Genomic DNA, 25,295 nt, shown 5'->3' with positions numbered 1-25,295 from the left:
TTAGCAGACCCCTCTCGCACAAGCACACACCTCCCACACAGGTACAGACCCTCCCACACATGCACAAACCCCTCCCACACAGGCACAGACCCTCCCACACAGGCACAGACCCTCCCACACATGCACAAACCCCTCCCACACAGGCACAGACCCTCCCACACATGCACAAACCCTCCCACACAGGCACAAACCCCTCCCACACAGGCACAGACCCTCCCACACATGCACAAACCCTCCCACACAGGCACAAACCCCTCCCACACAGGCACAGACCCTCCCACACATGCACAAACCCCTCCCACACAGGCACAGACCCTCCCACACAGGCACAGACCCTCCCACACATGCACAGACCCCACCTACACAGACCCTCCCACACAGGCACAGACCCTCCCACACATGCACAGACCCCACCTACACAGACCCTCCCACACAGGCACAGACCCTCCCACACAGGCACAGACCCTCCCACACATGCACAGACCCCACCTACACAGACCCTCCCACACAGGCACAGACCCCTTCCACACAAGCACACACCTCCCACACAGGCACAGACCCCTCCCACACAGGAACGGACCCCTACCACACAGGCACAGACCCTCCCACACATGCACAAACCCTCCCACACAGGCACAAACCCCTCCCACACAGGCACAGACCCTCCCACACATGCACAAACCCCTCCCACACAGGCACAGACCCTCCCACACAGGCACAGACCCTCCCACACATGCACAAACCCTCCCACACAGGCACAGACCCCACCTACACAGACCCTCCCACACAGGCACAGACCCCTTCCACACAAGCACACACCTCCCACACAGGCACAGACCCCTCCCACACAGGAACGGACCCCTCCCACACAGGCACAGACCCTCCCACACATGCACAAACCCCTCCCACACAGGCACAGACCCTCCCACACAGGCACAGACCCCTCCCACACAGGCACAGACCCCTCCTACACAGACCCTCCCACACAGGCACAGACCCCTTCCACACAAGCACACACCTCCCACACAGGCACAGACCCCTCCCACACAGGCACAGACCCCTCCCACACAGGCACAGACCCTCCCACACAGGAACAGACCCTCCCACACAGGCACAGACCCCTCCTACACAGACCCTCCCACACAGGCACAGACCCTCCCACACAGGAACAGACCCCTCCTACACAGGCACAGACCCCTTCCACACAAGCACACACCTCCCACACATGCAAAAACCCCTCCTACACAGGCACAGACCTTCCCACACAGGCACAGACCCCTCCCACACAGGCACAGACCCTCCCACACAGGCACAGACCCCTTCCACACAAGCACACACCTCCCACACAGGCACAGACCCTCCCACACAGGCACAGACCCCTTCCACACAAGCACACACCTCCCACACATGCAAAAACCCCTCCTACACAGGCACAGACCTTCCCACACAGGCACAGACCCCTCCCACACAGGCACAGACCCCTCCCACACAGGCACAGACCCTCCCACACAGGCACAGACCCTCCCACACATGCACAAACCCCTCCCACACAGGCACAGACCCCTCCTACACAGACCCTCACACACAGGCACAGACCCCTTCCACACAAGCACACACCTCCCACACATGCAAAAACCCCTCCTACACAGGCACAGACCCCTTCCACACAAGCACAGACCCCTTCCACACAAGCACACACCTCCCACACAGGCACAAACCCCTCCTACACAGGCACAGACCCTCCCACACATGCACAAACCCCTCCCACACAGGCACAGACCCTCCCACACAGGCACAGACCCCTTCCACACAAGCACAGACCCCTTCCACACAAGCACACACCTCCCACACAGGCACAAACCCCTCCTACACAGGCACAGACCCTCCCACACATGCACAAACCCCTCCCACACAGGCACAGACCCTCCCACACAGGCACAGACCCTCCCATAAAGGCACAGACCCCTCCTACACAGGCACAGACCCCTCCCACACAAGCACACACCTCCCACACAGGCACAGACCCTCCCACACAGGCACAGACCCTCCCACACAGGCACAGACCCTCCCACACAGGCACAGACCCTCCCACACAGGCACAGACCCCTCCCGCACAAGCACACACCTCCCACACAGGCACAGACCCTCCCACACAGGAACAGACCCTCCCACACAGGCACAGACCCTCCCACACAGGAACAGACCCTCCCACCCAGGCACAGACCCCCTCCCGCAAAAGCACACACCTCCCACACAGGCACAGACCCTCCCACACAGGCACAGACCCCTCCCACACAAGCACACACCTCCCACACAGGCACAGACCCTCCCACACAGGCACAGACCCCTCCCGCACAAGCACACACCTCCCACACAGGCACAGACCCTCCCACATAGGCACAGACCCCTCCCACACAGGCACAGACCCTCCCACACAGGCACAGACCCCACCTACTGAGAGTGGGGGGGTCTGTGCCTGTGTGGGAGGGGTCTGTGCCTGAGAGGGTGGGGTCTGTTCTTGTGTGGGAGGGGTCTGTGCCTGAGAGAGAGGGGTCTGGACCTGAGAGTGGTGGGGTCTGTGCCTGAGAGGGATGGGTCTGTGCCTGTGTGGGAGGGGTCTGGGCCTGAGAGGGAGGGGTCTGTGCCTGAGAGTGGGTGGTTTGTGCCTGAGAGGGGGAGGGGGTCTGTGCCTTTATGGGAGGGGTTTGTGCATGTGTGGGAGGGTCTGTGCCTGTGTGGGAGTAGTCTGTGTCTGTGTGGGAGGGGTCTGTGCCTGTGTGGGAGGATCTGTGGCACAGATCCCTCCCTCTCAAGCACAGACCCCTCCCACACAGTCACAGACCCCACCCTCTCAGGCACAGACCCCTCCCACACAGGCACAGACCTCACCCTCTCAGGCTCAGACCCCTCCCACACAGGCACAGACCCCACCCTCACAGGCACAGACCCCCCCACTCTAGGCACAGACCCTTCCCACACAGGCACAGACCTCACCCTCTCAGGCACAGACCTCTCCCACACAGGCACAGACCCCTCCCACACAGGCACAGACCCCTCCCACATAGGCACAGACCCCTCCCACACATGCACAGACCCCTCCTACACAGGCACAGACCCTCCCACACAGACACAGACCCCTCCCACACCAGTTTCAGTTCTCAGTGTGAGCCCCTCACTCTCTGGCTGCAGGCAGATCTAGCTAATTATCCCCCAGGTGAGACTTCCTTGGGGCATTAACCCCTGCAGGGCCGCTATACATAAGGAAGTAGGAAATGAACCTAGGGGAAATATATCTCCCTTCAAACTGTTTCCCCGTTACCAGTTCACAAGGGGTGGTTCTCATTTATTTTACCTTTTTACTGCATTATAGAATGCCCAATTCATACCAACTTTTCAATTGATGTTTATTATTTATTTCTTATAGTTTCTGAATTATTTTCCTTCTTCTTCTGACTCTTTGCAGCTTTCAAATGGGGGTCACTGACCCCGGCAGCCAAAACCTATTGCTCTGTGAGGCTCCAGTTTTATTGTTATTGTTACTTTTTATAACTTTTTTTCTCTTCAGGTCATCTTCTATTCACATATCAGTCTCTCATTCAAACCACTCCCTGGTTGCTAAGGTCATTTTGATCCTAGCAACTAGTTAGCTGTTGAAACTCCAAACTGGAGAGTTGATGAACAAAAATTCTATGTGTATAAAATACAAATAGAGACAATTATCAGAAAATGATCAGCATTGTCTGTTTCTGTAGCCAGGACAAGTAGCTGCTACTAAGTAGCTCTGTGTGTCTTCCCCCTGAAGAGTTGAACTTGATAACTGTTTGTCTTTTTGAAACTGCAGCTACTATGTTACCCTGCAGCCGGGCCCAATGCGGAGACGAGTGGATACCAAGCTCACATGTACGAGCTACATAGACAGGCAGGAAAATATCCGCCTACAGTTTCCAGATCTCAATCTTTTAGGGCAGAGATTGGGTTAGAAAATAATATAAAAAAATATGACAAAAACATTGTTAGGTAGTGTGAGGGGTCTGTACTGTGGGGCTGGGAGGGAGGTGAAACCACAATAGCCTGCAGATCTGCTGCTGAGGGGAGGCCTTGAAGGGCAAAGACACACTGGGCTACTAGTAGCAGCTACTTTTTCAAGGCTACTAGACGCCAGAAAATACCCTGCCATAGACAATACTGAGAATTGCCTCTGCTAAAACGTATGTCTTCACCCCAAAAGCCAATGTGTCTGCATGTTTGTAAGAAAAAAATAGATTTGGGACTTGTTATTTATAGTGCTATCCAGTTGCTAACCTCATGGTCCGTAGCAACCAGGCATTTCTTGGGATAACAGAATGAAGTGTTATAAGGGCAGAGCTGGAACAGAAAGATACAGTCTAAATAATAAAATGCAGCTCACAATCAATTTGCTTTTCAATAGCCAGGGACACCGACCATAGCAACCAAATATGGAGACAGGCAGATGTCAAAGGAAAATGGTTCAAACACATGCATAAGGAGACCACTTGCATAGGTGCAGGCCGGCAATCTGTTAATTCTGGCAAATGCCAGGGGGGCTGAAAGGTGCCACAGACAGTCACTATTTATTGGGCTGGGGGGGGGGCTGTTTGTGCCTCTGGGTACTGGGAATGCCAGGGGGGCTGTAAGGTGCCACAGACAGTCACTATTTATTGGGCTGGGGGGGGGCTGTTTGTGCCTCTGGGTACTGGGAATGCCAGGGGGGCTGTAAGGTGCCACAGACAGTCACTATTTATTGGGCTGGGGGGGCTGTTTGTGCCTCTGGGTACAGGGAATGCCGGGGGGGCTGTAAGGTGCCACAGACAGTCACTATTTATTGGGCTGGGGGGGGCTGTTTGTGCCTCTGGGTACTGGGAATGCCAGGGGGGCTGTAAGGTGCCACAGACAGTCACTATTTATTGGGCTGGGGGGGGCTGTTTGTGCCTCTGGGTACTGGGAATGCCAGGGGGCTGTAAGGTGCCACAGACAGTCACTATTTATTGGGCTGGGGGGGCTGTTTGTGCCTCTGGGTACTGGGAATGCCAGGGGGGCTGTAAGGTGCCACAGACAGTCACTATTTATTGGGCTGGGGGGGCTGTTTGTGCCTCTGGGTACTGGGAATGCCAGGGGGGGCTGTAAGGTGCCACAGACAGTCACTATTTATTGGGCTGGGGGGGGCTGTTTGTGCCTCTCGGTACTGGGAATGCCGGGGGGGCTGTAAGGTGCCACAGACAGTCACTATTTATTGGGCTGGGGGGGGGCTGTTTGTGCCTCTGGGTACTGGGAATGCCAGGGGGGCTGTAAGGTGCCACAGACAGTCACTATTTATTGGGCTGGGGGGGGGCTGTTTGTGCCTCTGGGTACTGGGAATGCCAGGGGGGGCTGTAAGGTGCCACAGACAGTCACTATTTATTGGGCTGGGGGGGGCTGTTTGTGCCTCTCGGTACTGGGAATGCCGGGGGGGCTGTAAGGTGCCACAGACAGTCACTATTTATTGGGCTGGGGGGGGCTGTTTGTGCCTCTCGGTACTGGGAATGCCGGGGGGGCTGTAAGGTGCCACAGACAGTCACTATTTATTGGGCTGGGGGGGCTGTTTGTGCCTCTCGGTACTGGGAATGCCAGGGGGGGCTGAAAGGTGCCACAGACAGTCACTATTTATTGGGCTGGGGGGGCTGTTTGTGCCTCTGGGTACTGGAATGCCAGGGGGGCTGTAAGGTGCCACAGACAGTCACTATTTATTGGGCTGGGGGGGCCGTTTGTGCCTCTGGGTACTGGGAATGCCAGGGGGGCTGTAAGGTGCCACAGACAGTTACTATTTATTGGGCTGGGGGGGCTGTTTGGGCCTCTGGGTACTGGGAATCCCAGGGCCTATTTTGCATCCCAGTCCAGGCCTGTATAGCTGCTTTAGGGACACATCTACAAAATGCAGATAGGAGGGATGAACCGATTTCAGTTTAATTTAAATGCAATCATGTATTTATTAGACATGTCCCTGAATTTTAAAGAGACCTAGTCACCAAACTGTACAGTAAAAGCTCATTAACAACCATTAATCCCATCCTATAATGCTGAATGAATATAACACAGCGGGTTTGGACTTATATCAGAACCATATCGGGTTACACTGGGCACATTCCAGGCACGGCACGGCACGCCCGCCAATCTCTCTGTGTAACTTTCCTAGAAAGCAAAACCTGATCAGATCTTGTTATAGAATGAGTATCGCTGAGAGCCACGGCACGTGGAGCTTATTAAATTGCCCCTTTATTGGAGCTCCCTATAGATCCTCTCAGGTCCCTGTCTGTGTTTCAAATGAAGGGTGGGCGTGTCCATGGGGGCTCCAGTTTCATTGTTACCGTTACTTTTAATGAATTTTTTCTATTCAGTCCCTCTCCTATTCATATAGCTGTCTCTCATTCAAACCACTCCCTGGTTGCTAAGGTTGTGTGGACCCTAGCAACCAGATAGCTGTTATAACGCCAAACTGCAGAGCTGCTGAACCGAAAATGAAATAACTAAAAAACTACACATAATAAAAAATGAAGACCAGTAGCAATTTGTCTCAGAATATCCCTCTCTGCATCATAGTAAAGGTTAACGTGGAAGTGAAAGTGAACAACCCCTTTAAGACTAGAATTTCCTGGTGTGACGCTCTACAGCCAACGTAACTCCCACATCAAAGACCAGCGCCCATTCTATGTTTATTTACTTTGTGTTTCCCCCAGCAACCAAATGGTTAACCACCCTAACCCCAACTGTATTCTCATATCCGTGTTCCCTAAGCAGGCACAGACTGTAGGACGGGGCTCGGGGCCCCTTGCTCTAATTAGCAGCACTAATGACACGCTGACTTCCCTTGTATAAGCAGGTTTTACTTCCTACTGTAATTATATATATATATATGGCCTATAAAGCAGGCTCTATGTACTGTGTATTTCCCTGTATACTTGAGCAAATAGTTGTTAGCCCGTGTGTGATTGGCTGGAGAGTAATAGAAGAACCCCCACCCTATTGTGTAACAGCGAGGCGACCATGTTTCAGGGCTTTTCAGAACAACTTAAAAAGGGCGATATTACTTGGCATCTCCAGCATGACAAGGGCTTAAATATGTGCCTTATTTCTAGTAGCCAATCAGAATGCACCATATAGCCAGGTATAGGATAGTAATGGTGGCTGCAGTCCCCATGATTAAACAGAAGGTTGGCTATATATTCCTTTAAAGGGGTGGTTCACCTTTAAGTATGTTATAGAATTGCTAATTCTAAGCAACTTTTCAACTGGTCTTCATTTTTTGTTTTTGAATTATTTGCCTTTTTCCTCTGCCTCTTTGCAGCTTTCAAATGGGGGTCACTGACCCCGGCAGCCAAACCCTATTGCTCTGTGAGGCTCCAGTTTTATTGTTATTGTTACTTTATATCACTTATTCTTCTTTTCAGCCCCTCTCCTATTAATATACCTGTCTCTCATTCGAACCACTCCCTGGTTGCTAAGGTGATTTGAGTCTTAGAAACCAAATAGCTGCTGAAACTGCAAGCTGCCGAACAAAAAACCTGAAATAATTAAAAATCTACAAGTAATAAAAAATGAAGACCAATTGCAAATTGTCTCAGAATGTTACTCTCTACGTCATACTAAAAGTAACTCAAAGGTGGGCAACTCCTTTACGGTACCAACCCCCTTAGCAATAATGAGTGCAAATGGTTAACATGAAATTCCCTTGCATGGACATAACCAGTTATTATTAGGGCTGCGCCGAATCCCGGATTTGGTTTGAGATTCAGTAGAATCCGTCGGGGTGGGTTTGGGGGTTCGGCCGAACCCAAAAAAGTGGGTTTGCTGCATCCCTAGTCATTATTAATAACATGTATTTATAAAGCGCCAACATATTCCATAGCGCAGTACAATAATGGGTTATATAATTACTTAGATTGTAAGCGCTACGGGGCAGGGACCTCCTTCCTACTGTGTCTCATACCACATGGCACTTTATATATATATATATATATACATCTATATACAGAATGAGGGGCATTTGACACTACACAAGCCCCTCAGCAAGATGGAGCAAGTCTAGAGAGCAAACTTCCTGGCAGCCAATAGAATTGCAGAAGGAGAATCACATGATGAGGTGCGATAGCCGCCAGACTGCAAGTAGAAGGGCAAAATGACCAAACTGAATATTATATATAAATAATAATAAAATATAGAGGTATTACTTTGGCCTCTCATCTCTTCAGTAAGCTGAGGCTTTTATAGGGGAGAGTAATTTCTCAGGCAGCCTACAGAAGGGGTATCCTGCCACAGAATGAGGGGCAATTGACACCACAGAACAGAAGCCCCTCAGCAAGATGGAGCAAGTCTAGAGAGCGAAGTGTCTGGCAGCCAATAGAATTGCAGAAGGAGGATCACATGACGAGGTGCGCTAGCCAGTAGAAGGGCAAAGGAAGCATCACGTGAGGAAGAGTTGCAAGATGGCGGATGGTGTTGCCGGGTTCGGGCCGCGCCCCCAGTTCCCGCGTTGCTCGGTGTAGACGAGACGTTTCCCAGCGCGGCGGAACCCTAGAGAAACGATAGCCGCTTTCTCTGCCTCACACACCGGCGCCTTAGCGAACGGAAGGAACCGCGCGTTCCCGCCTTCCACTCAGAGCGAAAGGAGTCGGGGGCGCGCACGTACCCACCCAGCGCCGCTCCCGCGCACGCACCGCCAGGACCGCTCCCCCGTCCCAGGGCCGCCGATGAGGCAGGAGTGAGCCAGGGCGAGTGTGTGTAAGATGGCGGACTTCCTGCCGTCCCGCTCCGTGCTGTCCGTGTGCTTCCCCAACTGTGTGCTCACCAGCCGGGAGGCCGAGCAGCAGCGCAAGTCCAAGGAGATCGATCGCTGCCTCTCCCGGGAGAAAACCTACGTCAAGCGCCTGGTGAAGATCCTGCTGCTGGGGGCCGGGGAGAGCGGCAAGTCCACCTTCCTCAAGCAGATGCGCATCATCCACGGGCAGGACTTCGACCTGCGGGCCAAGGAGGAGTTCCGGGCAACCATCTACAGCAACGTCATCAAAGGTACCCGGCCCGGGGCAATTGTGTCACTAGTTACCCACTGGGGGTAACTAAACCTGCCCCAGCAGGATACCCCCCCCCCCTCATGTGTAGGAATGGGTTAATTACCCCGGGGAAGGGATTAGGGGGGTATGTAGGGCAATTATAGCAAACCTACCCACAGGGGGGGCACTTAAACTGGGGGTAACTAAACCTGCCCCAGCAGGATACCCCCCCATGTGTAGGAATGGGTTAATTACCCCGGGGAAGGGATTAGGGGGGTATGTAGGGCAATTATAGCAAGCCTACCCACAGGGGGGGCACTTAAACTGGGGGTAACTAAACCTGCCCCAGCAGGATACCCCCCCCCCCATGTGTAGGAATGGATTAATTACCCCGGGGATGTGATTAGGGGGGTATGTAGGGCAACTATAGCAAACCTACGCACAGGGGGGGCACTTAAACTGGGGGTAACTAAACCTGCCCCAGCAGGATACCCCCCCCATGTGCAGGAATGGGTTAATTACCCCAGGGAAGTGATTAGGGGGGTATGTAGGGCAATTATAGCAAACCTACCCACATGGGGGGCACTTGAACTGGGGGTAACTAAACCTGCCCCAGCAGGATACCCCCCCATGTGCAGGAATGTGTTAATTACCCTGGGGACGTGACTAGCCCTACATACCCCCATGTAGGGCAACTATAGCAAACCTACCCATGGGGGTGGCACTTAAACTGGGGGTAACTAAACCTGCCCCAGCAGAGTGCCCCCCTATGTGCAGGAATGAGTTAATTACCCTGGGGAAGTGATTAGGGGGGGTATGTAGGGCAACTATAGCAAACCTACACAGGGGTGGCACTTAAACTGGGGGTACCTAATTGCTCCCCCCCCCCCCCCGCATGCAGAATGTGTTAATTTCTCCGGGAAAGTGAATAGGGGGGTATGTAGGGCAGCAATAGCAAACCTGCCCCATCAGATTGCCCCCGTATGTGAGGTGGGTATGTGCAGGAATGTGTTAATTACCCCGGGGAAGTGATTTTAGGGGTATATAGGGCAACTATAGCAAACACCCACAGGGGTGGCACTTAAACTGGGGGTAACTAAATCTGCCCCATCAGAGTACCCCCCCCCATGTGCAGGAATGTGTTAATTACCCCGGGGAAGTGATTAGGGGGGTATGAGGGGCAACGATAGCAAACCTACCCACATGGGTGGCACTTAAACTGGGTTTACTTAAACCTGCCCCATCAGTGTACCCCCTATGTGCAGGAGTGTGTTAATTACCCTGGGGAAGTGATTAGGGGGGTATGTAGGGCAACAATAGCAAACCTACACACAAGGGTGGCACTTAAACTGGGGGTACCCAAACCTGCCCCATCAGTGTACCCCCTATGTGCAGGAGTGTGTTAATTACCCTGGGGAAGTGATTAGGGGGGTATGTAGGGCAACTAAAACAAACCTATATGTATGGGCTAGGGGTATCTACAGAAATGTCTTCCAATATACCCCAGGGCATTTATCCAAAAATCTACCCCTTTGTTGGACAGTTAGATTGGCGGAGTATCTGCAGCAGCATTATATTTTGTTCCTGGGGGGCGGTTGTGCTAAGGGGCATCAGTAGCCCCGTTACCCCAGGGGTTTGAGTGGCGAGCGCTATATAAAGGTACCCCAGTTCCAGTAGTGGGGGTAATAGTTTGTACATCGTCAAATTTTACCCTTTCAGAGGGGCACGGTTATATTGGGGAAGTGCTTACCCACAGCAGCACTATTGGTGCCACCCCGGGGGTCACAACATCCTTACTAATACCCCAGGGGGCAGGGTGGGACGTGGCACTGAAGGCGTTGACATCACGTGTGAAGTTATCTGGGACTGGGTGACAGTTGCTGTATGTTTACAAGGTACCGGGGGGGGGGGTCCATATTATGGGGCCCCAGTGTTCTCTAGTTACCCCTAGTGGGGCATACATGTGCTTGTTGGTAATGACATCCAAGTGACACCAAAGGGGGCAATTATAATGGGACCTTTGGGTAACCTGTGCAAGGATTAATTAGATCCATGGGGGGAGGGATGTAGATACCCCTGGGGTTTGGGCAGATTTTGCGGAATTTGGGGAGGGGGCAATTGTGTCAAAATGATCAACTTGGCTACCACTGCAAAGTTACCCCCAAAGCTGGGCAGCCCAGAGGGGTGTCATCAGTGGTTCATCTTCCCCTTTAGTAAGTACAGCGTACAGTAATGGCCCCTCAGTGACACTAACCCTTGGATAGGGTAACCGGGGGGGGGGGGGGCATAATGGGGGGCGGGGTTTTGCAGCAGTGACATTAAGTGTTATCCATCATGGCTTCTACTCTGGCTTCATTCAGCTTCCCCAAAGGTCACCAAGGTAACGGGTACACTTATAGGCATGGGGGCATTTATAGGGTGGGGGTATATGGGCAATGTAGCATTGCTATCATAGGGAACCCCAGGAAGGAGCCGTGTAATATGCCCTCCCTGCAGGGGGAGCGGGGTGTCTGTGACATTAGTGGGGTGCATTGGGCCCTGGGTAGTGCCGGGCAGAGCATCTGTGGCTGCCCACTCAGGCAGCCAAATGTCCCATGATTCCTTCCCACCAACTGAAATGCAATTTGCCGGCGGGGAAACAAACGAGTCGCCCAATGGCAATGCTGGGAATTTTTGGGAAAGCCGGAGTGCCGTGTATGTGTCCCTACTGGGGACTTGGGATGGAATCATGGGATGTTTTGTTGCCTGCGGTAACTAAGATTTATCGTCTGTTCTGATTGGATTGATAAAGCTGTCGGCTCCGGCCCCCTCCAGTCTGTGTGCGGTCTAATTGGCCAATATGTAATAATAAGGGCTGTGTAGTGTGATTGGCCGGCCCGGCTTGGCCGCATATACGGGCACTTCTCTGTGTGCCATGGGCCAAAGGAGGGAAACGGCCCTTGATTGGAAGTAGAATGAGCCCCTAGCCAGCTGGGCCTGCACGTGCCATTACGGGTAGTCTGCCCACCTTTTAACCCTTGTTGGCCAATGAACCTATACGCTTTTCAATGGGAGGGTCATCCTCCAACTGGGGTGCTCAGCTTTGCTGTATGTTCTAAAGTGTCCCGCAGAGCTAGCACTCAGTTGCAGGCACTAGACCCTAGAGTTCCTGGGGGCTAGAATGTGCGCTTCCCGCGGTTACTTTTCATCCCACTGCACCTTCCATGCTGATTAATATAAGTACTTTCCATAGCGTGCCCACCTACCCATACTGGGTGCCAGCCTTGTTCTGCCAGACATCTGCGGCTAGAAATGAATGTACCCCCCCAGTAGGGGTTTCTATATCCGTGCACCTGTTGCTTAATATACTAGCCCGGGGGTTGAAGGGGGTGCCATCGGGTACAAATAGGGCACACCCTGTTATGTCAATGAGGCCCGAGGCTCTATCTGCCCCGCAGCGTGGGTAGCAGTGTCGCTGACCTTACTATACACATTCCCATTTGTGTGCAGCTGCTATATGATACAGAGGAGCATTTCTTCTTACCTTGGTTCTGATACTGAGGGGATGCTGGGAGTTGTAGTCTAAGCATTACAACATTACTGGCGTATAGAAATAGGCGCCCCGCGCTGTGTATATAAATAAATAAATATGCCGCTGCTGCTTTCAGTTACATAATAGCTGGAGACTTCCCACCCACAGAGCTTGCACTCACATACGTGTGTCAGAACCACCAGGAAACCCAGAGCCCCCACGCGCATTGAGCCGCTATGATTGCATCACTTGCCCATTCCTGTTTTGAGCCTCGCTGGCCGGGGCATTAGCGTTGGGCGCTGCGGTGCTGCACTGGGTGTGTCCCCTCAGCACAGTGTGAGAAGCTGATGTTACTGAACTACAACAGTGGTTTTAATTAGAGCCCAACAACAAGAATGCCAGGTGCTGGCACACAGTGGGCACTGTTACACAGTATGGCAGGTCCAACCAGTTGCGGTGTTGCACTACAACTCCCAGAATCCCTCTGCCAGCCATGGTGCTGGCACTGCCATTCTGTGCTGCTGCGCGGTGGATCTCTGTTCCGAGCCTGGGAAGTTTATGGGAGATGGAACAATTCCCTTTAAAGTTGCCACTCCCTTGTGCCAGCAGCAATAACGAGGAGACGCCGGCGCGGGGTAAAGTGGGGGGCGGTTCTGGGAGTTCTAATAAGCAGCTCACTATTAGCAGCGCGTGCAGATTAAAGGCAAACTAAAGGGATTGTACGGGATCTCACTGTATGTGCTCAGCAGGAACAGCCTTCTGATAGGGGGTGATAGGGTGAGGGTGGCTATGGCCTGGGGGTGCAAGGGAGGGGGGCGATGGGGTGGCAGGGCAAGTGGGGTGATGGTGTAAGGACAAGGGGGTTGCGAGGGCGTAGCTAGGCCCTGCCCGGGGGTGGTGTGATTGTGAGGGAGGGCAAGGGTGATGGCGCGGGGATGAGGGTGAGGTGGTACGTTGAGTGTAGGAAGGTCGTGCCCAGGGGTTTGAGAATGAGGGGTGCTTGGTCCTGCCCAGGGGTGGGAAAATGAGGGGTGCTTGGTCCTGCCCGGGGGGTGGGAGAATGAGGGGTGCTGGGTCCTGCCCAGGGGTGGGGAAAATGAGGGGTGCTTGGTCCTGCCCGCGGGGTGGGAGAATGAGGGGTGCTGGGTCCTGCCCGGGGGGTGGGAGAATGAGGGGTGCTTGGTCCTGCCCAGGGGTGGGAAAATGAGGGGTGCTTGGTCCTGCCCGGGGGGTGGGAGAATGAGGGGTGCTGGGTCCTGCCCGGGGGGTGGGAGAATGAGGGGTGCTGGGTCCTGCCCGGGGGTGGGAGAATGAGGGGTGCTGGGTCCTGCCCGGGGGGTGGGAGAATGAGGGGTGCTGAGTCCTGCCCGGGGGTGGGAGAATGAGGGGTGCTGGGTCCTGCCCGGGGGGTGGGAGAATGAGGGTGCTGGGGTCCTGCCCGGGGGGTGGGAGAATGAGGGGTGCTGGGTCTTGCCCGGGGGGTGGGAGAATGAGGGGTGCTGGGTCCTGCCCGGGGGGTGGGAGAATGAGGGGTGCTGGGTCCTGCCCGGGGGGTGGGAGAATGAGGGGTGCTGGGTCCTGCCCGGGGGGTGGGCGAGTGAGGGGTGCTGGGTCCTGCCCGGGGAGTGGAAGAGTGAGGGGTGCTTGGTCCTGCCCGGGGGTGGGAGAGTGAGGGGTGCTTGGTCCTGCCCTGGGGTTTGAGAGTGAAGGGTGCTTGGTGCTGCCCGGGGGGTGGGAGAGTGAGGGGTGCTGGGTGCTGCCCGGGGGTGGGAGAGTGAGGGGTGCTGGGTGCTGCCCGGGGGTGGGAGAGTGAGGGGTGCTGCCCGGGGGTGGGAGAGTGAGGGTGCTGCCCAGGGGTGGGAGAGTGAGGGGTGCTGCCCGGGGTGGGAGAGTGAGGGGTGCTGCCGGGGGTGGGAGAGTGAGGGGTGCTGCCCGGGGGTGGGAGAGTGAGGGTGCTGCCCGGGGGTGGGAGAGTGAGGGGTGCTGCCCGGGGGGTGGGAGAGTGAGGGGTGCTTGGTCCTGCCCGGGGGGTGGGAGAGTGAGGGGTGCTTGGTCCTGCCTGGGGGTGGGAGAGTGAGGGTGCTTGGTTCTGCCCGGGGGTGGGAGAGTAAGGGGTGCTTGGTCCTGCCAAGGGGGTTTTGGAGAATGAGGGGTGCTGGGTCCTGCCCGGGGGTGGGAGGGCGAGGGTGGCCGTGTCCTGCCCGGGGGTGGGAGGGCGAGGGTGGCCGTGTCCTGCCCGGGGGTGGGAGGGCGAGGGTGGCCGTGTCCTGCCCGGGGGTGGGAGGGCGAGGGTGGCCGTGTCCTGCCCGGGGGTGGGAGGGCGAGGGAGGCCGGGTCCTGCCCGGGGGTGGGAGGGCGAGGGTGGCCGTGTCCTGCCCGGGGGTGGGAGGGCGAGGGTGGCCGTGTCCTGCCCGGGGGTGGGAGGGCGAGGGAGGCCGGGTCCTGCATGGGTGGGGGGGCAGGAAGTATGTATCTGCACCTGATGGTTGAGGCCAGCGGAAGGAACCACCGGTTCTCAGAAGAGGGAGGGAAAGGTACAAATAGACCACAAAAGGCCGTGGCTTTAGTAAATACAATGTGCCTATGTACTATATAATACACAGGTGAGTTTGGGAAGGTTGGTGCGCGGCCCTGCTGCAGCCTGTGGGTTTGGGCTGTGAATAGTAAATATGTGAGTTTCTATTGGCTGTTGCCTGGCAACAGAAGTGTGCCGCGAGTACAATGGCAGGTGTGTGCGTGTGTTATGTACAGAGAGCGCCGGGGCGCGTGTGGCCTATTGTGCGCTTGTGACCCACAAGGTGCACCCAGTATAGTACAAGGGGATAATGTAACTGAACCTGCAGGGCTAGTACCCCCAAAGCAGCCAATCGTATGTTAGCTCTCATAGACATGACCAGTAAGAGCTGTATGCTGATTGGTTGTGCTCTAGCTCTGTGACTTCGGAATATTTGTATGGGAGGTTTGTTTGTTATGGTATGAGCAGTGGGAAGGGGTTTGGGCTGCAGTTCTGGCAGAACCATGTGGGCCCATCAGTACAGGAGACACTCATGCCCAGTGATACAATGCCAAGGGGCGCGGGGGAGAGAGTATGTGACGCTGCACCCCGGGGAGAGGAACTGCATACCCAGGGTCCGGTCCATAGTTCAAACAGCTGAACTGATAGTGTTGTTGTGCCGAGGGAGGGGGCGGCTCTTCCTGCTGTGCTGATAAGGGGGGGCATTCATTCCTAGGCCAATGCCAGGCTGGTACCCCACCTGTGTGGCAGCTGCACACTTCCGCTGTGTGCCTGTAGGCTGGCACGGTACTTGTCAGTGCACCCCAGAGCGGTGGGTGCCAATTCTGCCCCACTGTTTGCCCCATATAAAGTCCCCCCAGTGGGCCGGTGTCGCGGGGGGGGGTGCTATTCTGTGGGGGCCACTTTGCACAGCAAGGGGCACGGGATCTGCTCATTGGGCAAAGCTTCCCAATATGCCTCCTAAATAGCCCAAGAGAATGGACTGGTTCATTAGCCTCATTTCTGGTTCCTCTCCCTGGCACCCTGCTCTGTTTGGTCAGTTAGCATGGGAACGTGGGGGTGCCATCGGCACATAATGGCATTAGTGGGCAGACATGGCACGTGGTGTTGCCTGGGCACTAAGGCTCTTACATAACTTTGCCTTTTTGTACCCTCAGGGCACCCTTACGCTTGTCCCACGTAGCTGAGCCTGGTCTGGCCGCTTGGCTGGTTTGTACCACACTGCCCGCCCCGCTAGGCCTGTATTGCCATAATTGTAATCCCGGTGGGTATTATTCCTGCCAGTGTCGGTGCCCTGCGCCCAACTGCTTGGCACCTATCACAGAGATGCATGGTCCCCCAGGGTGCATTTCCTGGGTGGGTTCTCGTGCTGGCACAGTGATGCATGTTGCCCTGTGTGCCAGCTGCCAGCCCTGGCAGGACATGACAGAGCAGTCTGTGTTGTGGAACTGCAGCTTCCTCTTTGTGGCTGTTCCTCATTCCGTGCCCCCCCCCCCCCAGGCTCATTGTGTTTGCCCTCTCGTCGGCTGGCCACGCCCCACTCTAGCAGCAGTTTGCTCAACTCTCGGCAGTCTCGGCTGCAGGCGTCTGTCTCATCTGGTATCTCTGCTATGTGCCGCAATGGTCTGTACGGACTTGTAGTCTCCAGGCAAGCCGCTCAGGAATTCCCCAGGGTGCTCTGGGCCCCGGCTTCTCCCCACTTGCCCTGCTGGCTGGCACAGTGCTGTCATAGTGCCAGCTTTCTGCCCACATTAATGCCCCTTTGGTAAGATTCTACACCTATTATATACTGCCTTTCCCCCCAACACTGATACCCAAGCACTGCCCCTATAGGCGAGTCCCTTGCCCCCCAACACTAATACCCAAGCACTGCCCCTATAGGCGAGTCCCTTGCCCCCCAACACTAATACCCAAGCACTGCCCCTATAGGTGTGTCCCTTGCCCCCCCCAACACTAATACCCAAGCACTGCCCCTATAGGTGTGTCCCTTGCCCCCCCAACACTAATACCCAAGCACTGCCCCTATAGGTGTGTCCCTTGCCCCCCCCCCCAACACTAATACCCAAGCACTGCCTCTATAGGTGTGTCCCTTGCCCCCCCAACACTAATACCCAAGCACTGCCCCTATAGGTGTGTCCCTTGCCCCCCCAACACTAATACCCAAGCACTGCCCCTATAGGTGTGTCCCTTGCCCCCCCCCCCCAACACTAATACCCAAGCACTGCCTCTATAGGTGTGTCCCTTGCCCCCCCAACACTAATACCAAGCACTGCCCCTATAGGTGCCCCCCAACACTAATATTCTTGCCTGTATTGGGTCTCGGCCCGAGATCGTTATACACAGCTGTTGCTCGGTACCGAGCCAGTTCTAATTAAAAACCCACAGCGGCCAGTCGTGTATCTCCAACCTGCTGTTCTCTTGTTGCCGAACTACATTTCCCAGAATCCTCTAACGGACACCAGCTGGGAGTTGTAGTTCAGCAGGTTCTGAGAAGTCTCGCCGAAGTCCTTTGCTCACAGCACTCAGTTTAAGGCTTGGAAGCATTTGGAGCAACTGAAGTTCTGGACAGCCCATAATAGAACCAGTTGCCAGGGGGGCTTAACCATGAAACTGCCGTGAATAATTCCCTGGTGTAAACATGGGACTGACTCCTCCCATTTCCTATCTCCTGTTAAAGGGAAAGTTAAATCTCCCTAGGCCTCGCCCATAGGTGGGTAATAATCTAGTTGATCCCCTAGGTGCCCTGGGCGATGTTGCAGGGTGCCCCCATCACTGTGCCATGGAATATAGATCCCAAATACCTCAATGCCAGCCCCATGTGGCCCCATACAGCTCGGGGTGCTGGTATCCCCCAAACGCAGTTCCTGATTATTAGCAGTATTTCACTGCATATATTCTGGCATTCTGATTGGCTGATAATGATTTGTTCCCCCCAGGGATCCGAGTACTGGTGGACGCGCGGGAGAAACTGCACATTCCATGGGGCGACCCGGCCAATCAGAAGCACGGAGAAGTGATGATGGCATTTGACACGCGGTCGGCCATGGTGGCCCAGGGCATGGTGGAAACGCAAGTCTTCGTGTCTCACCTGCTATCCATCCGGTCCCTGTGGGCCGACACCGGCATACAGACGGCTTACGACCGGCGCCGAGAATTCCAGTTGGTAAGTTACCCCCTGCCGTGTTGTACAACTGGGGTTGCCCCACGTGGGGGTACAAACTACTACATAGGGAACATGCTACCATTTGGCTCCTTAAAGAGCTTGTTCACCTTTACGTTAACTTTTAGTATGTAATAGAGTGCCCTATTCTTAGCAACTTTTCAGTTGGTCTTCATAATTTATTTTTCATGGGGGTCACTGACCCCTGTTGCTCTGTGAGGGTCCAGTTTTATTGTTATTGTTACTTTATATTATTTTTCTGTTCAGCCCCTCCCCTATTCATATATTGGTCTTGCATTCAAACCGCTCCCTGGTTGATAAGGTAATTTGGATCCTAGCAACCAAATAATTGCTGAAACTCCAAACTGGGGAGATGCTGAAATGAAAATGAAATAACTAAAAAACTACGAATAATAAAAAAATGAAGACCAATTGCAAATTGTCTCAGAATATTACTCTCTACATCATACAGAGTTAACCCTTTAATACATAGGGCATGGGCGTAGCTGGCCCTTTAACAGCCTTTGCCAGATGGTACATTGTCCGGTTCTGCCCTGTAATTGGCCAATTCCCTGATTACACGTGTTTGCCGTATAGCCGCCTCCTGTTGGCCGCCCAACACTTACAGCATCCCTCGCTTACTGTGTGGGGGGTCAAAGTCCCGCGGCTGCCAAGGTGGGTTGTTGCCGGTTGGGTCGGGATTGGTTTTATCTGCTGTTTCCCAGCAGAACTGGGCGGGGCTAAAAGCAAATAAGCAGCGTTTCGTAGCCGGCCTATCAGAGGCGCTAATCTGCATCGGAACGAAACCTTTGTACTTGCTCATCCCATGCCCGTGACTAAACAATTACCCTGATCGGGGCATTACTCTGGCGAGTTTCTTCGTAGCACCCCCTTCAGTTACGGGAACATTTTGCAATTTGCCCAGCCCATAAAGAACCAAAAGTTTAACGCTTTCATTCCCTGCGACCCTGCCGCTAACTTCCCCCAAAATCCTTTGCAGTGTTTGCTGTGAGAGGGCAAAGTTACCCAGAGTCACTTGCTGTGGAACTAAACTCGCAATATCTACCCAGAATCCCCTGCTTCATGTACTATTGCCCCAAATGCGGTCGTGTGTATGGGCACTAGTCACTACCGCCAATATTACCTGCTTGTTGGTCACATGACCAGTAGCTGGCGGCCTGTTTTCCTTATTGCGGTTCATGGAGGCACAAGAGGGCGCTGTTGCATTAAAGCCTTTGGTTGAGGTTTCCTCGTTCCTGTATCCCAGGGCAAATGCAGATGGGCAGATAAATAGCCCCCCCCCCCCCCCCGATGGGGCCCCAGTGAGGGTGCAAGTGAAGTAGTGCATGTAAAGCTGCTAGTACTGAGGGTGTGTGTTCCCTTGTGGTTTTCCATTTCCTTTTCAGCACTCAGCGTTTCTGTACCCCGCGCCTCCTCACTGAAGCCTGTCCCTCTGTGTGCGTCAGCTGTGCGGGGCACTTACACCAGGGACTGATGGGAATGGGCCTTAGATTGTAAGCTCACTGGGGCAGGGACTGATGGGAATGGGATAGGGACCTTAGATTGTAAGCTCACTGGGGCAGGGGCTGATGGGAATGGGATAGGGACCTTAGATTGTAAGCTCACTGGGGCAGAGGCTGATTGGAATGGGATAGGGACCTTAGATTGTAAGCTCACTGGGGCAGGGACTGATGGGAATGGGATAGAGACCTTAGATTGTAAGCTCACTGGGGCAGAGACTGATGGGAATGGGATAGGGACCTTAGATTGTAAGCTCACTGGGGCAGGGACTGATGGGAATGGGATAGGGACCTTAGATTGTAAGCTCACTGGGGCAGGGACTGATGGAAATGGGATAGGGACATTAGATTGTAAGCTCACTGGGGCAGGGACTGATGGGAATGTGATAGGGACATTAGATTGTAAGCTCACTGGGGCAGGGGATGATGGGAATGGGATAAGGACCTTAGATTGTAAGCTCACTGGGGCAGGTAATGATGAATAATCTCTAAAGCGCTTTGTAAATGTGTTAGAAATGTTATATAATAACAGGAAATAAATAATATATATATATATATACAGTATATAACTGGAGACATAGGCACACACACACCCCTAATGCAAAATACAAAAAAAACGACCAAAATATAATTATTTATTGGAGCAAAATGTCAGTTGTTTGGGATCCAGCTGTGACAGGAAGCAGTGGTGCAAGGAAAATGTTTTCCCCTGGGCAGGTGTACAGATTTCACAGGCTGTACATTATGGGCTGATTGATGGGGCATGCTGGGAGCTGTAGTTCTGTAGCAGCCTGGGCTGATGGGGGGGTTAGTTGTCGCTGGGCTTCCTGCCCACAGTCTGACTGTGAGTGAGAGGAAGCGGCGGTGCGTCCGTGCTGCTACATTCGCTCAGGAGTGACGCACGTACATGTGACTGGTTTCCCTTTATTTCTCTTCTGCAACCCACCTCCCCACAGGAAACTGTCTCGCTACGTGTCTCTCACCGGCAGCACGACTGTCTCTCCCATATGGCCAGGGGAGCAGGGGTAGTAGGGCAGGGAATGCTCAGGCAGAGATGGTACAGCAGTTACACAGGGGGTCCCCTTACTGAACATATGGCCAGGGGAGCAGGGGTAGTAGGGCAGGGAATGCTCAGGCAGAGATGGTACAGCAGTTACACAGGGGGTCCCCTTACTGAACATATGGCTAGGGGAGCAGGGGTAGTAGGGCAGGGAATGCTCAGGAGATGGTACAGAAGTTACACAGGGGGTCCCCTTACTGAACATATGGCCAGGGGAGCAGGGGTAGTAGGGCAGGGGAATGCTCAGGCAGAGATGGTACAGCAGTTACACAGGGGGTCCCCTTACTGAACATATGGCTAGGGGAGCAGGGGTAGTAGGGCAGGGGAATGCTGTCCCACCGCCGGCGGGGGGTTCCCTTGTGTGGGGGTTACGGGGTGCCCCAGGGGTAGGTGCCGGCTGTCTCTTGTGGGGTTTAGCGTTACTGCTGTTAAAGGCAGGGTCCGTCCCATTCTGCTCCCTGCACTGCTTGTTCTGACTCCTGAAACATTCTAATTGCCAGCCCTGTGTATAAATACAAATATCCAGAGAAGGAGTCTCCTGGGGCAGTGACTGTAACAGAGGGAACATGGCCATTCCCAGCTAGACTACAGGTGGGCTCCTTAGTGGTTCTGACCCAGCTGCATCTCAGTAGAGACTTGTTGGGGGAGGTTGGTGCCGGTACTGATTCTGGCACTGTAGGGATATCCCTGCCCCCCCCCCCCCCCCAGTGGCTCAGTGCTTTCTTGTTATTCATTGGCCTTATTGTATATTTGGCATGGCTGGGCACCATTTGGCTTTTCTTGTGTGTGACCCCCCAGGGGGCTGTTATTGGGGTTCAGGGAAAAGGGAAGGTCCCATCTGTGGGGAAAGTTAAAATTGTTTATAACTTATTTCACTTTTCTTTCTGTGTAGGGGGAGTCAGTGAAGTATTTCTTGGACAATCTGGACAAGTTGGGCGACAAGGTGAGTTCTGATTGGTTCCGTCGGTACCTCGCTATATGGGCTGTACCTTGCAGCTTTCAAATGGGGGTCACTGACCCCGGCAGCCAAAACCTATTGCTCTGTGAGGCTCCAGTTTTATTGTTGTTGTTACTTTTTATTACTTATCTTTCTATTCAGCCCCTCCCCTATTCATATACCTGTCCCTCAGTCAAACCACTCCCTGGTTGCTAAGGTAATTATATCCTAGCAACCAGATAGCTGCTAAATCTCCAAACTAGAGAGCTGCTGAACAAAAACGGAAATAATTAAAAACCAACAAATAATACAAAATGAAGACCAATTGCAAATTATCTCAGAATATCCCTCTCTACATCATACTAAAAGTTAACCCCTTAATACATAGGGCATGGGCGTAGCTGGCCCTTTAACAGCCAGATGGTACATTGTCAGGGCCCAGCGCATCAGGTTCTGCCCTGTAATTGGCCAATTCCCAGATTACACTTGTTTGCCGTATAGCCGCCTCCTATTGGCCGCCCAACACTTTCTGCTGAATCCCCAAACTAGAGAGCTGCTGAATAAAAACAGAAATAATTAAAAACCTACAAATAATAAAAAATAAAGACCAATTGCAAATTATCTCAGAATATTACTCTTTACATCATACTAAAAGTTAACCCCTTGAATGGGTTCCTATGTGTTGCGGGTTTTTCCCATCCTGTCCTTGCAGCCTCCCCATAGCCCAATATGGGTTCCAGGGGTTCTAATGGGGGCTCAGGGGGTACAGGCAGCGGCCTTGGAGGGGGTACGGGCAGCGGCCTTGGAGGGGGTACGGGCAGCGGCCTTGGAGGGGGTACGGGCAGCGGCCTTGGAGGGGGTATGGGCAGCGGCCTTGGAGGGGTTACGGGCAGCGGCCTTGGAGGGGGTACGGGCAGCGGCCTTGGAGGGGGTACGGGCAGCGGCCTTGGAGGGGGTACGGGCAGCGGCCTTGGAGGGGGTACGGGCAGCGGCCTTGGAGGGGGTACGGGCAGCGGCCTTGGAGGGGGTACGGGCAGCGGCCTTGGAGGGGGTACGGGCAGCGGCCTTGGAGGGGGTACGGGCAGCGGCCTTGGAGGGGGTACGGGCAGCGGCGCTCTCTCAGTAACTGTGTCTTTGCTTTGCCCCAGGACTATCTCCCAAGCCAGCAAGACATCCTGCTAGCCCGGCGGCCCACCAAAGGCATCCACGAGTACGACTTCGAGATCAAGAACGTCCCCTTCAAGATGGTGGACGTGGGCGGGCAGCGGTCGGAGCGCAAGCGCTGGTTCGAGTGTTTCGACAGCGTCACCTCCATCCTGTTCCTGGTGTCGTCGAGCGAATACGACCAAGTGCTGATGGAGGACCGACAGACCAACCGCCTGACCGAGTCGCTCAACATCTTCGAGACCATCGTGAACAACCGCGTGTTCAGCAACGTCTCCATCATCCTGTTCCTCAACAAGACGGACTTGCTGGAGGAGAAGGTGCGGATAGTCAGCATCAAGGACTACTTTGCCGATTTCGAGGGCGACCCCCACTGCCTGGAGGATGTGCAGAAGTTCCTGGTAAATTGCTTCCGGAACAAGCGGCGGGATCAGCAGCAGAAGCCGCTCTACCACCACTTCACCACCGCCATAAACACGGAGAACATTCGCCTGGTTTTCCGCGACGTGAAAGATACCATTCTCCACGACAACCTCAAACAGTTGATGCTGCAGTAACGACTTTTATCCGGGTTTTTATTTGCCATTTTATAGGCTTTGTTTCCCCTTTTTTTTAAGTTTACATCATGAGAGGCAAATTGCGTTTTATTTTTTTTTTTTAATTTGCGGGGCGAGTGCCCTCAGCTTCTATTGGACGCCTGGCTGAACGCTCCCCTTCTACATAGTATTGCCGAAGAGAAGCCTCGCTCTGAGCGACAGATTCACGCCATTGCGGCCGTCCTGCACGGCTCCCACCGGCCTCAACGTCGCAGGAAATGCGCTCACTTCCATACGGATGATTTGATTTCTTCTCAGTTGCCAACTTGTGGGTCTGATGCTTCAGCCGCAGGGATGCGCAGCTACCAGCCCCCTCCCCCGCTGGCAGCTGAAGGGTTAAGATGCCGGGAGTTGCCATTGAGCTTCCTATAACTGCTGTTAGTGCTGTGCCTTTGCCCAGAGATAAGCACAAAAAAATTGTTTTTAAAAAAAGGTTGACTCTTTAAAAGGGGCGGAGTTACGTTAGAAATGTTCGTTTTTACAATTTTTCACGAGTATTCACAGTCGGTCAGTCAGTCAGTGCGACTCAATGTGGGGGTTTTTTTTAACATAATTTTGAGATTTTGCCTTTTCTTTGCGTAAATGGCGCCAACAGACGGGGTGACGCCTTCGTGTTTTAGTTGTGCACTTTTAATTCACTTCCTTCTGCAGAGTTAGAATTCTTTGTTTTAAGGTAATTGAATTGTTCCTCCTAATCGGAAGCCAATCCAGTGCCGGGCAGGCAGGTGGGTGGGCAGATAGATGGGTGGGTAGGCGGGCAGGTGGGTGGGTAAGTAGGCAGGCAGGTAGGTGGGGCGGGTGGGTGAGTAGGCAGGCAGGTAGGTGGGGCGGGTGAGTAAGTAGGCAGGTAGGTGGGGCGGGTGGGTGAGTAGGCAGGTAGGTGGGGCGGGTGGGTGAGTAGGCAGGTAGGTGGGGCGGGTGGGTGAGTAGGCAGGTAGGTGGGGCGGGTGGGTAAGTAGGCAGGTAGGTGGGGCGGGTGGGTAAGTAGGCAGGTAGGTGGGGCGGGTGGGTAAGTAAGTAGGCAGGAAGGTGGGGAGGGTGGGTAAGTAAGTAGGCAGGCAGGTAGGTTGGATGGGTGAGTAGGCAGGTAGGTGGGGCGGGTAGGCAGTTAGGTGGGTGGGCAGGTACGTTGGTGGGTAGGTGGGTGGGTAGGTAGCCATGTTGCATTAGGGACACTGCCTGCGGTGCGCACAGGAGGAAGCTTTTTTTATTTGGCATTTTTATTTGAAGCTTCTTATGTTTTAGAATACAAAGCTGGTTCTCGGTGCCCTGGGATTGGGCCACTAACAGCGCCCCCGCAGTCTCTGGGGTGTAATTCCCCTTGAAAATTTGCCACCTTGATTTAGGCTGCGGCACCGAGGCCTTGGTTTTATGATTTTATTAGTTGGAATGGAAGGGGTGTATGCGTTGGTGTATGGGCTGGCCGGACATGTACCCATCATGGTGCCAATGTTTGGCATGGTTATTGGTACGTGTATGGGGGCCCCATGATCCTGCCCAACATCTGTGGGGGTATTGCTCTGTATGGGAAATGGGCACTGCCATTGGTCAGTTAATGGTGCATTGGCAGATAAGCCCCTTCACCCCCAGCTGTGCCCATTGCCACCTCATTTCAACTTGTAGCCTAAGGACTAGTGGGCAAGTAATGAGCGGGGTCTCCTTCTTATTCCCCCTAAGGCTACACAAACTGATTCTCAATCTTTTTCCCTTCTGTGCCAACCTCACGTGGGATCCCAAACCGTCCAGGCAGGGCACTATACGGGCATAGCTTCCTGCCATATTGCCTGCGTA

The 25,295-nt window shown here is 54.0% G+C and overlaps 2 protein-coding genes across 2 annotated transcripts in view; one reads left to right on the top strand and one right to left on the bottom strand.

Annotated features, from left to right (window-relative positions):
• The window catches only part of LOC101731116 (regulator of G protein signaling 9), a 67,045-nt gene extending 58,702 nt beyond the window's left edge, over positions 1-8,343 (bottom strand). The window contains exon 1 of the mRNA XM_031894210.1: positions 8,223-8,343. Within this exon, the coding sequence (XP_031750070.1) occupies positions 8,223-8,235 (13 nt within the window). The 5' untranslated portion in view covers positions 8,236-8,343. The remainder of the gene's footprint in view (positions 1-8,222) is intronic.
• Positions 8,344-8,492: 149 nt separating this feature from the next.
• gna13 (guanine nucleotide binding protein (G protein), alpha 13) lies at positions 8,493-23,936 on the top strand. The gene is given in 4 exon segments (NM_001126939.1): positions 8,493-9,060; positions 18,004-18,230; positions 21,700-21,750; positions 22,893-23,936. Coding segments are annotated over 4 exon segments (1,134 nt in total). The 5' UTR covers positions 8,493-8,777; the 3' UTR covers positions 23,466-23,936.
• Positions 23,937-25,295: the final 1,359 nt, after the last annotated feature.

This window comes from Xenopus tropicalis, chromosome 10, assembly GCF_000004195.4.
Source record: "Xenopus tropicalis strain Nigerian chromosome 10, UCB_Xtro_10.0, whole genome shotgun sequence".
NCBI classification, from domain to species: domain Eukaryota; kingdom Metazoa; phylum Chordata; class Amphibia; order Anura; family Pipidae; genus Xenopus; species Xenopus tropicalis.
The sequence above is the reverse complement of the archived record's forward strand: the minus strand, read 5'-3'. Positions and strand labels throughout refer to the sequence as shown.